At 38.8% G+C, this 12,631-nt stretch overlaps 1 protein-coding gene across 1 annotated transcript in view; it reads left to right on the top strand.

Moving 5' to 3' along the window:
• Positions 1–1,526: 1,526 nt before the first annotated feature.
• Positions 1,527–12,631, top strand: part of ankfn1 (ankyrin repeat and fibronectin type III domain containing 1) — an 86,892-nt gene continuing 75,787 nt past the window's right edge. The window contains exons 1-4 of the mRNA XM_036572525.1: positions 1,527–1,828; positions 2,711–2,835; positions 4,909–5,055; positions 7,529–7,761. Coding sequence (XP_036428418.1) covers positions 1,745–1,828; positions 2,711–2,835; positions 4,909–5,055; positions 7,529–7,761 — 589 coding nt within the window. The 5' untranslated portion in view covers positions 1,527–1,744. The remainder of the gene's footprint in view (positions 1,829–2,710; positions 2,836–4,908; positions 5,056–7,528; positions 7,762–12,631) is intronic.

Here is a 12,631-nt window from a genome sequence, read left to right as displayed (position 1 = left end):
TGGAGCTCTGGGTCCAGATGATTGTGATTTTGTACACTTCCTGATTTCATCTAGACACAAAAATAAAATAGATGATGTTGTGTCTTGGTGTTTTCTCTCAGAAATCCTGATCTCTTGGATACATGGGTCCAATTTATTAGCGACATGGGACCAACATTTCTTCCCACTTCTTGAAGGGTATTTCAGACACACTCTAACTGATTGCTATTTGAAAGCAGAAGAGGTTTTCTGAATGTGTCTGAATACAGAGGAGAAATATTAATAACACTTCAGTCAAATCACTCATATGGAACAGTCAACACTTCTGGATTGCCCTTATTTGACTTTAGTGGGAAAAGTAAGGAGCTCAGTCCCAATCTCAGTTTATGGTAGAACATAATGGCTCTAATGCCATGTCATCTTCTGTGGTTTTTACCTTTTATGCACAATGCAGATGAAAAACTTATTAGAATAAAAGAAAAAAGCCAACAGTGCCTTTACAATCAGTGGTGCTAAAGCTCTTTGATAAGCCTACCTTCAATTTATGTCTGATGCATGATTGATGCAGGTCTATGATTTATGATTTTGAATGATTAGTATTTTTTGTAACTTAATATCTATTCATATTGTGAAACTTAATTCCATAACACCAGTTTGTAATCCAGTGTCTAATTTCCCATACTATGCTCTAACAGATATTCTCACTTTACTTGAATAATAATAATAATAATAATAATAATAATAATAATAATAAACTTTATTTACAGAGCACTTTTCATACAGGTAGCAGCTCAAAGTGCTTTACAGACAGATGATAAAATTCAGCATGAGTAATAAAATAAAAAGGTTAAGTTTAGTGGTTTTCTTTTATTATTGTTACTGTTGTGTAACAGAAAACGAAAGTTTAAAGTATTAACTAAAATGAAGAAAACAGTAACACAGACAAAACGAAAAAGATAAAGACAAAAAGAAAGGTAATATTTCGCTTAAAAGCTAAATAAAATAGACACTTTTTCAAATGTGTCTTAAAGGTGTTTACTGAGCTTGACTGCCCAATAAAAGGTGGAACTGAGTTCCACAGTTCAGAAGCGCAAAAACAGACAGAGGCCTCTTCACTTTTTCTGTAGTTCTCAGTGAGTTTTCGCAGATGACCAATATCTGCACATCTAAGATCACAGACCAAAACAGAATTATACACTTTGTAAGAATTATTCACTTGTTATTCAGTATTCACAGGCCAGTTTGTCAGTATACGGTATAGGCTGAATCATACAGATATAGGGTATAGTTATTACAAAGCTGTGTTTTTCACTGAATATCAGAAGCAGACTACCACCATGGCTTGCCACGGCACAGATTCTAGGCGATAATAACACTATACCCGGTGCCTGTCTCACCCTCTTAAATAACAGGCTTGTAGAGGAATGCCAGGTGTGGAAGCTTTAAAGCTTTCTGGCTGAGCTTCTTCTCTTCGTGAGGGTCTGTAACATCAACACGAAGATGCCCTGTTTATCTAACTCCGTGGGTTAATTGCAGTCAAGCAATTTTCCTGAATAACTCCTCAAATATTTCCTGTCTAAAATTGTCTTCCCTCTGACATCCTCTTTGAAGTTCGGACGAGGAAACTTTCAAAAGAAATCTTTCTTTTTTCCCTTTTCTTTTTAAGCACACGGTTCAAAACTGCTCCTAAACTTCCTCAGACAGCCGAGTGCAGAGATGAGGGAACAGTCAGTATGAAATGATTGAATAGGAATGGAGGGATTTTATGTTCGGAACGAAGAATAATTGCCAGATGACAGAGGGTGCCGAGCTTGGGTCACTTCCTGATGCCGAACAGGGTTCATACTTGGTGAGTTTTTGAGAAAAAAAATAACACTAAAATAACACTAAAACTGTCTTAAGTTTCACCTCAGACGCGTTACTTTTTGGGCTACTGTTTTCTGTGCTGAGCGGAGCCTAAGGAGAAGTCGAGGCAAAGAAAAATGCAGACGTTTTTTGGGCTGCGAGTTAGCAGCAGCTCTTCAAACCAGAACCGAGAACCGAGGAACAAAGAGATGTAGCCTGCTTAGCTTCACGGGCTGTGGACGTTGCTGCCGTAGCGCGTTAAAGGGTTCTCCGACTTCAGCTGAGTAGACAGAATAAGACCCAAAGGTTTGGTGTAGGAGCTGTGGTCGTGGGCTTGCTCTCTTTTAAACACTGGGAACTTGCCCGCGGGAAGCACGAAGCTAATGTGGAAGGAAGAGCAGTAATTAAAGATGGATGAATGAGGAGAATGAAAATGTTATCGTGAGAGAAAAGGACAGGCAGAAAAGGAGTCCTCCAGGAACGCCGGTTTGCCTGTGTTCATCCTCCACTGTGGATGTTTTTGAGTTGTTTCGGTTACTGTGTGTTACCTCAGGACTCAGATAAGGCGGCAGTTATGGTGACTGTGTTGGGAAAAGAAAGATTAGGTCTATGGTTTCGCCAACTTTCTGAGCAGCCACTTTGCATTCTTCACTTCTGAGACACGGATAGATGACCCAATGCCCCATCCACTGGCCACGTAGAGAATGGGCTCTGCTTCTTTCCAACAAATCCTCTGTATATCGTGAAGCTTGTGTGTAAAATGTACCACAAAAAGCCTTATAGCCTTTTGAATCATCAGTAGTTCCTTTAGTACACTATACATACTGTTTTTACATCATGAGTCCAGAGTCAAAAGTCATGTGTTGATCCTTTGTACCCCCCTCAGAGATGGCTCAAGATGTCTTATGAGGCAGAGAAGACATGCCTGCTCATCCCTCAGGAATCCCGAGCATCGTGTGTGTTCCACACAGCTGATGAGAAAGATGAAATTCCAGGCATGGGAGAGGACAGGTAGACTCTCCGTTTTATTTAAATGCCCACATTTTGGAAAAATGTTCCTCACTGTTTTGTAATGAAAAAGGTGTGATGTAGTATGTAAACACTAGAATTTTTAAAAAATCATTTTATTCACAACCAAGTCCACATGGTTCAAATACAGGAACTAAGCTGAGAACCGTGAACACTCAGAGAGCCCTTTGCTTGATAAAAGGGATTTTTGCATAATGAAAGCGTTCTTCAGATTGATGGAGAATGTGCTATAGATGGTTCTGTATAGAAAAGAGTTCCATAAAAAGGGTTCTACTATTGTTATGAAGTCAACCTTGTGACAATAGAAGAACTCTTTTTTGTGCTATGTAGAACCCTTTTCGAAAAGGTTCTGTATACAACCATCTTCAGCACATTCTTCTGAAGAACCCTTTCAAGATGCAGAAGAACCCTTTAATCTTGCACATGGTTCTTTGAGTGTTCATGGTGCTATTTAGAACCGTTTTCTTTGCTAAAGAACCTGGAAGGACTTTTTTTTAAGAGTGAAACATTAAAACCATCCCATTGTTTCTACACTCATTGTCCATTTTATCAGCTCCACTTACCAGATAGGTGCACTTTGTAGTTCTACAGTTACAGACTGTAGTCCGTCTGTTTTTCTGCATACTTTGTTAGCCCCCTTTTACCCTGTTCCTATATGGTCAGGACTCCCACAAGACCACCACAGAGTAGGTATTATTTGGGTGGTGGATCATTCTTAGGACTGCATTGACACTGATGTGGTTGAGTGTTAGCGTGTGTTGCGCTGGTATGAGTGGATCAGACACAGCAGTGCTGCTGGAATTTTTATACACTGTGTCCATTCACTGTCCACTCTATTAGACAGATCTACCTTGTTGGTGCATTTTGTAGATGTAGAGTCAGAGGCTCATATATTGCTGCACAGTTTGTCTTGGACATCCTCTAGTCCTTCATCAGTGGTCACAGGACACTGGCAACAGGACGCTGCTGCATAGATATTTTTGGTTGGTGGACTTTTTTCAGTCCAGCAGTGACACTGTTTAAAAACTCCAGCAGCACTGTTGTGTCTGATACACTTGTAGCAGTGCAACACACACTAACACATCGCCACCACTTCAATGTCATTGCAGTGCTGAGAATGATCCACCACCCAAATAATACCTGCTCTGAGGTGGTCCTGTGGGGTTCCTGACCACTGAAGAACAGGGTAAAAGGGGGCTACCAAAGTATGCACAGAAACAGATATACTACAGTCTGTAAATGTACAACTACAAAGTGCACCTATATGGAATGTGGAACTGATAAAATGGACAATGGGTGTAGAAACAAAGAGGTGGTTTTAATGTTAAGGCTGATCAGAGTGTAAATATAGTAACAAAAACAGGCTTAGTTTAATTCTAAGGGCGAAAAAGAAGAGCGGTTGTAAGAATGAATTGTCACTGTTTTTGGTAGATAAAACCACACAAACATCATAAGTGGTCCTCAGCGGAAAAAATAAAATACACAAAAATGTGGTATATGGACTTTTTTAATGTGTATTAGTTCTGCTGTATCAGTTTATGAAAAGCCAGTTAATGGACCAGTGTTCATTTATGCAAATGCTCAGTGTAAACCTGTTTAGTTAGTTTTTGCAGACTTTGCATTTGTGGTGGATAAATGCAAATCATAGCCTAAGCTTCAATCTTATGAAATAGTCGGTATACATGTATGTTTGTATTTACAATATTCAACAGAACAGCTTTTGAGTGTTGCTAACCCCTAACATGACCAGGGCCCACCAGAGAGCCCAAAGTTTATTACACGCTTCTATAACCTAAGAATATCTAATACCAGTTTGCACTGAAGTCCCTGTAGTTACTGAATAATAATCCTTAGTATGTAATAAGCCAGGGGTTGAACTAAACTTGCTTGTAATTTGTAGGAGTGGCATCTTTTGTCTTTACATAAGCTGAATGAGAGCATGAACACAGTATGTTTCTAGTTCTATAGTTGTTTCAATTCTATTACTATTGTTTTCTATTGCCTGTTTATCAGAGACATACTTTTTTATTTCATATCAATCGGTGTGTATTACAGTGTTTTGGAGATGTTGAGCTACTCAAAGTTCACAGACCTGGAGACATGGTTATGCATGCCCTCGACACTGCTACCCAGGAGCCTGGAGTCCACCTGCTCGGCCTCACCACTGTCCAGCAGTAGTGACTCTGGAGACACTGACACTGGGTAAGGCATTTTATGGAATTTGGAAGGCGAAGTACTACAGATAGACAATGTGTGTTTGTATGTTAGAGCATGTTATCAAGCTGTTGATTTGTTTATCAATTTGGCATCTAGTAATGTTGACTCTTGATGATTGACCCAACACTTTGCTGCTTTATTTAGTTTTAATATCCCTATTCACTATTATTCTACTTTTTAGTTACGTCATTTATTTTTATTTTTTGCACTGAATTTCGCTAAAAGGCATTGGCATTCTGAATGAGTTGTTTTTGATTTTGTTGTGTATATGGCCAAAGGTGACATACCGGTATTGATGGGTACTGGTGTCAGTCCAATATCAGCAGGAAGTGCTGGACTGGATGTCGGAGGAAAAAAAAAGAATGAATGGCCATTCACATTGTGTGGTGTTGTTAGCTGTGTATTTCTTCCTGTGGGGCAGTAGTGTTTTAGTAGTTGATATGAGTGAATGAGCATGATAGCCTACTTTTAGATGCTTGAGTGCTTCAACTAAAAATAACTAATTATAGGTTAAAAGTTTTTTTTTTTTATGTTTAAATATATGATCAGTATTGGCCAATACTTAAAGTAAAGAAGAAAATAAAAGGTGATACATTGCAATCTCTGTTTACAACCCAGACATACTGCAGTGCACAAAAATCAGTGATTTCTTTCAGAATACTCTGCTGAAGTGCTGCATCTGGTATAGTGTATGTCCACTAGATGTCATTGTGGAAGCATTATCAGAGGATTTGGTGGCAGGTCAGCCTTTTTATTAGTACCCAAAATAATCAATTAAAAACAACAGTGTTAAAGGTAACACTGTCATAGTGGAATTTAGCTCAATCACTGCACGATCACTACTGTATTAAAGATTTTACCTTGAATAGATGGTGACTGCTAGTTAGGACCTATTTAGACCAGCTAGTGGGGGATGCCTGTATTTTTCTGTACATTTCTCACACTGAGTAGCTAAGAGGTGAAGCATTGCTGCTTTGTGTACATCTTGATCCTGCAGTCGTGAAGCTCGTGCTACCATTCTGAGAATTTTTATTATGAACCTTGTGCATAGTGTTTTTGAAAAAGCCTGTCCTGCCTGTGTTATTCACTGAAGCACTGTATGTGCCATTATAATCAGAGAGCTGAAAATTATCTCAGCAATCAAATAAGCTTTGAGGAGTCAGTGATAAGGTCTTCATTTTTTCATCAGTCAGCATAATAGGCCAGAGGACTCTCATTTGCTTTTTTAGCAATACCCTGTACGAAAGCTTAGTGCACATTTCGTTCTAGAAAATGTATAGAAAAACCAAGGTTATATGAAGAATGAGAATTCTGTAGCATTCATAACTCTGGGTAACCGCTACTGAGCTGTTTATTGCAAATAAATGAAAGCATAGCCTAACCTGTAGGTGTTATTATATCTCTTAATGGAAACACAAGCAAACTCTGGAAACTTCTCATATCTCGCTTGAACTCATGAGGAACCATCTCACCCACCATCAGATACGTGCAACACTTGACTCTTGATTGACTGACGTGGCTTTTGTGTGTTCTCTGTTGGCACACTTTAGCTGCAGGTGGAATTCAATATTTATGATGGACGTTGTACACTAGAGAGCTCTAAAGCTGCCTTTCACCAGGGGCCTATTTACCACCCTGTGTGATTGTCCTGCTGTTTTAACTGTGCAGTGGCATCGTGCTGGGAGCCCTGGGCAAATACCATGGTACCACATACAGATGGTGCATGTAGGTTTAATCTACGTCATGGATTGGAGGGAATGCAGTGGAAAACCTTTCCAAACTAATTTTCATTAAGTGGTGAAGAGGGGTGCGTACCATGTTTACAGTGGAGCGTCTGGTAGAGTTTTTATTCAGAAGAAAGAAGGCAAAGTCCTACAAGAGGGGATCATGGAAAAGCCAAAGCTATACACTTCCAACTAACAGGTACATGACAAAAGGGCTTGAAAAATTCACATGAGAATATAATAATCCTTTTAGTAAGTTTAGTAAGTAGGAAGTTGTCTTTTGGGCAAAATTGTTTTGGTCTACAATGATTTACCTTGATTTAACCTTAATAATGAGGAATTTATTTGACTTTTATTAGAAATCAGGAATTTGTGAGTGGAGTTGTAATGGTTTATGGTGTAAAGTGCTCATTACGGTTATAGCTGTATTTGAGTGAATGTTTGGGTGCTGTTGGGAACATTTACTTACTAACTCAGAAATGTATGACATTTTTGGTGGATATAGATGGATATTCTTAATACGTATTATTAAATCTCAAGATTTTATTACATCTCACACTTTTCCCAGACTGCATTTCAATTTCAGTTATAATACGTGTCTTTTAGCACTCAAATAATATGCAGGTTTTTTTGTTTTTTTTTTGCATTGTAATCATAATGGTTAAATCTTCACCTTATGGCAGGCAATCATAGCAGAATAACCGAAGTCATCTAAAACTAAATCTCTTCAGCAGGCCTCTTGAGAGGGAGTCCATCTATTCAAACCATTCCCAGGAGAGGGAAAGCTGTCTTTTGCCACCTTCTCCCATCCTACCAGTCACTGTGACCCCTTCATCCCCTGTGGCCTTGCGGTCCACCTCCACCCCAGTTCTTAACCCCAGTAGGGACTCCTGTCAGGGGGGTGTGAGTCTGAGGAAGCGGCGACGCCTGGCTGCCAGCCCCGGAGGACTGCACTGGAATGCTTCAGGTATGCCAGTCATAAACCAGGCATGCATTCATATATCCTATACCTTTCCCAGTCTGAACTATCTCAAGGTGCTGTGACCAGTTGACTTGTCCATTCTCTTCCCAAATTTGTTCTTTTGTAGCAGTGGTTTAAGGTCGGACAAACTTTGCAAATCATTGACAGGAATCCCATTAACTGATTAAGTTATTGTGAAAATACTTGTAAATAGAGTAGATTATTCTCAAATTATATTTGGGTGATATTGATATTGATATTTGTATTTATAGACCTTTATATTGTATGAATGTAAAATGTTACGTTGTTCAGATGGATAGGATGTCTTTTTTTGTATATAATCACAATAACAATATAATTTCATTGTTGTTTCACACCTGCAATTATGTCTCTGTGAAATTTGCTTTGGAATAAATTCAAACCCATACATATTATTATTAGTATAAAAAGGTTTTGGAGAAATTTGAGTGTAGAGGAGAATTTTAATGTGAAGATACAGTACTGTGCAAAAGTCAGAGACCAACCTTCCTTTTAATTTCTAGTCAAAACAGCCATTAATTAAGAGAGAGAAATAAGAGAAAAAAAGGTCTGGACTAACCACCTCAGAGCCTGGACTGACCGTCTCAGAGTCAGACCTCAACACCACTGAATGTATTTGGGATTACTTGGATTGTGAGAAGCAGACCATGCAGCCAACTTGTAAGAGGAAACTTTAAAAGTGTGGTAAAAAAATATTTTTGAGGCTTTTGTACAATTTCCTGTTAAATATGTGTTTCTGCTATTTTCTGATGCTAAAATATGAATAACTTCATATTTTATTCATGGTTTCTGTCTTTTGCACTATATGAAAGATTAAGGGAAGTATTTGTGCATATGTGTGAGAGACAGAGTTTGTGTATATGCTGAAATGGCTTGAGCCATAATATGGAATTTTCCTGGGGTAAATGTACAAAAACAAGGACAACTGTTTATAACACTGTTTATAATAGGTAAATGAATTATATGAAGATTGCTGGAAAACGTGGAAATCTTCATAAAACCTAAATGTCTGGTCACTTTGCCGTAGAAAGCTGCATTGATACGAGGCAGTATAACTTACATATTTTTCACAGTCAAATGCAAAGGTTTGGGCGCCATGACATGTTTTGTTGATTGAAATATAACTGATTGTGCAGTAAAATGCCATATTTAAGTTTGTTTCCTGTAAAGGATGTGTTAACTTATTTTCACTAAGAGAATCAACAAAACGTAACTTCACTCTGGGTGTTTGAACTTCTACACATGACTGTGAACATATGCGGAGTTTGCCCTTTTTTTCAAGACTGAGGATATTTCTATACTGTGGTGTATACCACAAGCTTTATTATAGCGTGGTGGAAACCAGTCCAAGAATCCATGCTGTTACACTCCCAGTCAGCAGAGGTGGCCCTGTCATTAGTGCCTTTGTTGGACATGGAAATGGCTCCTAATTGCAGGTTGCACTTGTGGCAGCCACCTGCAGGCATTGTTCATTAGTGCTGTAACAATTGCTATGTCAAAGCATACGGATGGCCTAATGAACAATTCATTTGTCAAGATGCTGTCAACTGAAACAACAACTGCTGGCGCAGACGGACTGAGAACTAATAGGTCCCTTCCACCCCCGCCCACCCACCTTCAGAGGGGAGAGCTATTATCAATCTCATTATGGGTGGTGCACACAAGCAGGAAGCTTCTTTCTCAATGCCATAAACAATGTTGACAGCGCCTAAGGGCAGCACATGCCTGCCATAGAGGTTCCAGAAGACATGTTTTTAATACATGTACCTGCTTGAGAGTCTGTACTATACTATATACGCAGTCTAATGACAGTACAGATGCATTTGGCAAAGTAGTGCAGCAGAAACAAAGAAAAGGAGACATATTTTTTTAGAAAGAGCTTTCCATAATGCATATGATGTCTTGCTGTATTGTAATTTTTGTAACATATAACCATGTTCTCCATATTTACTGCCTGTAGCCATTTTGGTAGAGTCTAATGGAGGGGGAAGGTGATGTTTATGTTATGCCATCTGGGCTTTTTGTGAGAGTTTTGACAATAGAGCTCTACAGACGTACTGAAGTCAGCGTTAGTGCCAGAATCAATATTTTATCAAGCAGCCCTGTGGGTATTGCGTATTGGCTCTTTCATGATGCTGTGTTGTGTAATGCAGTAGGTGGGAGCTGAGCTACTACATCCTTTTCATTAGCGTCAGGTCTATGGTTTCTGGGCTTTAAAGCGATACAGCCAGTGTCTGATAACCTCTATGTATAGCCAATAAGCAGCTTGAGCTACAGGAAATTAGGAACTCTGTAGTTGGCCCATTGTTCCTTTATTGACTCATTCATGCAGCTTGCTCATTTGTCTGTTTATATATTTATTCAACAATGCATTCATTCACTTCAGCAATGCTACGTGACTTAAAATAGACTCCACCTAACTATTTTGGCATTGATAATTGATGCAAATTTAGGAGACACATTTAAAAAACAGGTTACAGGAAGATCATTGAACAATTCCCAGCTTAAAACCAATTTGTGAACTTAATTTCTTATAGCTAGTAACTACACAATGAATAAAGTCAGTTATTCCAAGAACCTGAGTGATGACCTTGTATTGAGTATCGTAGTGTAATGTCAGTATTAAGGAATAGGCCAGATCTACTGCTTTTAACACCTTAAATGTTTTTTTTTTGTTTGTTTTTTTTGAGGCACTTTGTTGATTGAAATTCAGAAGTAGTTTTATGTCCTGATGAGAATGTCACATAGGTTTTCACAATGACATGAAACATTCAAAAAATGCTTTTATTGTAATTAGTGGGGAATTCTGTGGATTTTTCAGAATTTCTGTTGAGATGCAAGTCATTAAGGTGGTTTGATATAAAATGCTCCACTCTAGAGAAACTTACAGAATCAGAATTGTTCACGGTGGTGTTGATAAGAACCAGACATCAGAAGCCTTTAATGCCTCTGCAAGCTACCTCACAACTGATGTGTGGAATGGTTACGAATATGCAGTCTGGTGCATGAGACATAGTTTTACAGTAGTTTTGAGAAGATGTTGGCCTAAAGGGTAATTTTTTAATTTCTGTCCTTGCGGAGAGGTACATAGAGGGTGTTCCCAGAGAAAACATTCAGGTTTACCACTTTTTAACCATAATCAACTTTACATATGTAAACTCAAAACACGTGTGTAGTTTCACTGGTGGTTTAGGATAGTAAATAAAATGGCTTTCTGTGTTGTAGACATTGCACCCTATTTCTGTCACCACCATTGTAAAGAAATCTGTATGCCTCTACAATGAACCATTTTATATCAAACTGTCTGTCAAGGACTGAGTTATGCAGACATTTAGAAAATTGGTGAAATTTCCCTTTAATGCCAGTTGTTTAGACATGGATTATGCCTAGTCCTGGACTAAATTGTAAAGTCAATGGTGATTCATTTGAAAGTCATTTTTAGTCTAGGTTTCCAATTAGTCTTGGTCTCAGAGAAACCAGCCCTTGATGTTCAAGTTAGCCATGTTCTCTCCTGGGTATTCTGTATATATCCTGTAGAGGGCACTGTTGCATTTGAGCTTGCTAACAGGAAAGAGTGGAAGTGGTGTTAACATTCCAGAAGAGATGGCAGAGGAGTTAGAGACTGAACGTCAATTTCTCCTCTCCCAGCTCTCTTAAATTCCATTTAATCATGTCTGCACAGGAAGTGCTACAGGTCAGTAGATGGCCTGCTGTTCCTTTCTGTACAAAAATGTCTATTATCATTCGCACTATGCTGCCATGATTAATCACGCTCCCACGTTCCGGCATCAGTTGAAACTGTGGCCGACACCTTAGCATTTAGTCTCCTGTGATTTAACAGTTTGTTGATGGTACAGATATAGAGGGAACAGAACAAGCCATCAGTTTTTATGTTTTATATCCACACAAATTTGATAATTAGGGAAATTAAGAGAAGTCACCTTTGTCTAATACTCTGCAGCTGCCAAAATGCATATCTTGCCAGACTGCCAACCACACTAAGGGATAGCCTTTAGTGTTTGGTCTGGCTTAGCATATAAATGAATGATTGATCCCACTTGGCACAGAACAATCAAGTGTAGAAGTTAATATCGCTGCGCCATATTATGCAGCATCAGTCATACAGTCATAAGTGTTTTCCAATGCAACCATCCGTTTACTCCTCTGCTACTGTTTCTTTTTCATCTGTGGTGTTCAGCCAGAGGAAGTAATGATAGTTCTTCTAAATCTCCCAACAGTACACACATTATCAAGCAATTTGAGGGCTGCATGCTCCCAGAGCGCTTACTCAGTCTGCCTGTTCATATTAGCTGAAAGCCCTGCAGTGTAAACGAGAAGAGCTCTTTTAATGGCTCACTCAGTAGGAGGATGTGATCAGATGTTATGTCACTGCTGGCTGAAGTACATGTTCATTGTGTGAGCAGACAGGGCTTGTATAAAGCCACTTCCTTTATGCTCAGTGTGATGATGATAAAACCTACAATAGCAGTGAAGCCTAAACATTGCTATAGAAACAGAGCCCGTAGCTCATTAGCATAGGTGTGCTTTATTAGAACTTTCTTGGACTTAGGACTCGGGAATTTAATTGGGCCTGTGTTTAAATTGCACTTATTTTACTTTTGGCTGCATTTGCCATACATGGACAGCATGGAAAATAGCTAAGCTGCCTCATAGAATTTGCCTGTATGCTTGCTGAATCAGAGTATCATTTAAACTTTGAGAGTTCCAGGAAATTCTATTTTCATCAATTATATGCCTTTGAAGAATTAAAAAACATATGAGCATCTATTGTAATCTGCCAGATGGCTCTCTGTTGTAACTTTTATTAAATGTTTAC

Source organism: Colossoma macropomum, unplaced genomic scaffold (assembly GCF_904425465.1).
Source record: "Colossoma macropomum unplaced genomic scaffold, Colossoma_macropomum, whole genome shotgun sequence".
Lineage (NCBI taxonomy): Eukaryota > Metazoa > Chordata > Actinopteri > Characiformes > Serrasalmidae > Colossoma > Colossoma macropomum.
The sequence above is the reverse complement of the archived record's forward strand: the minus strand, read 5'-3'. Positions and strand labels throughout refer to the sequence as shown.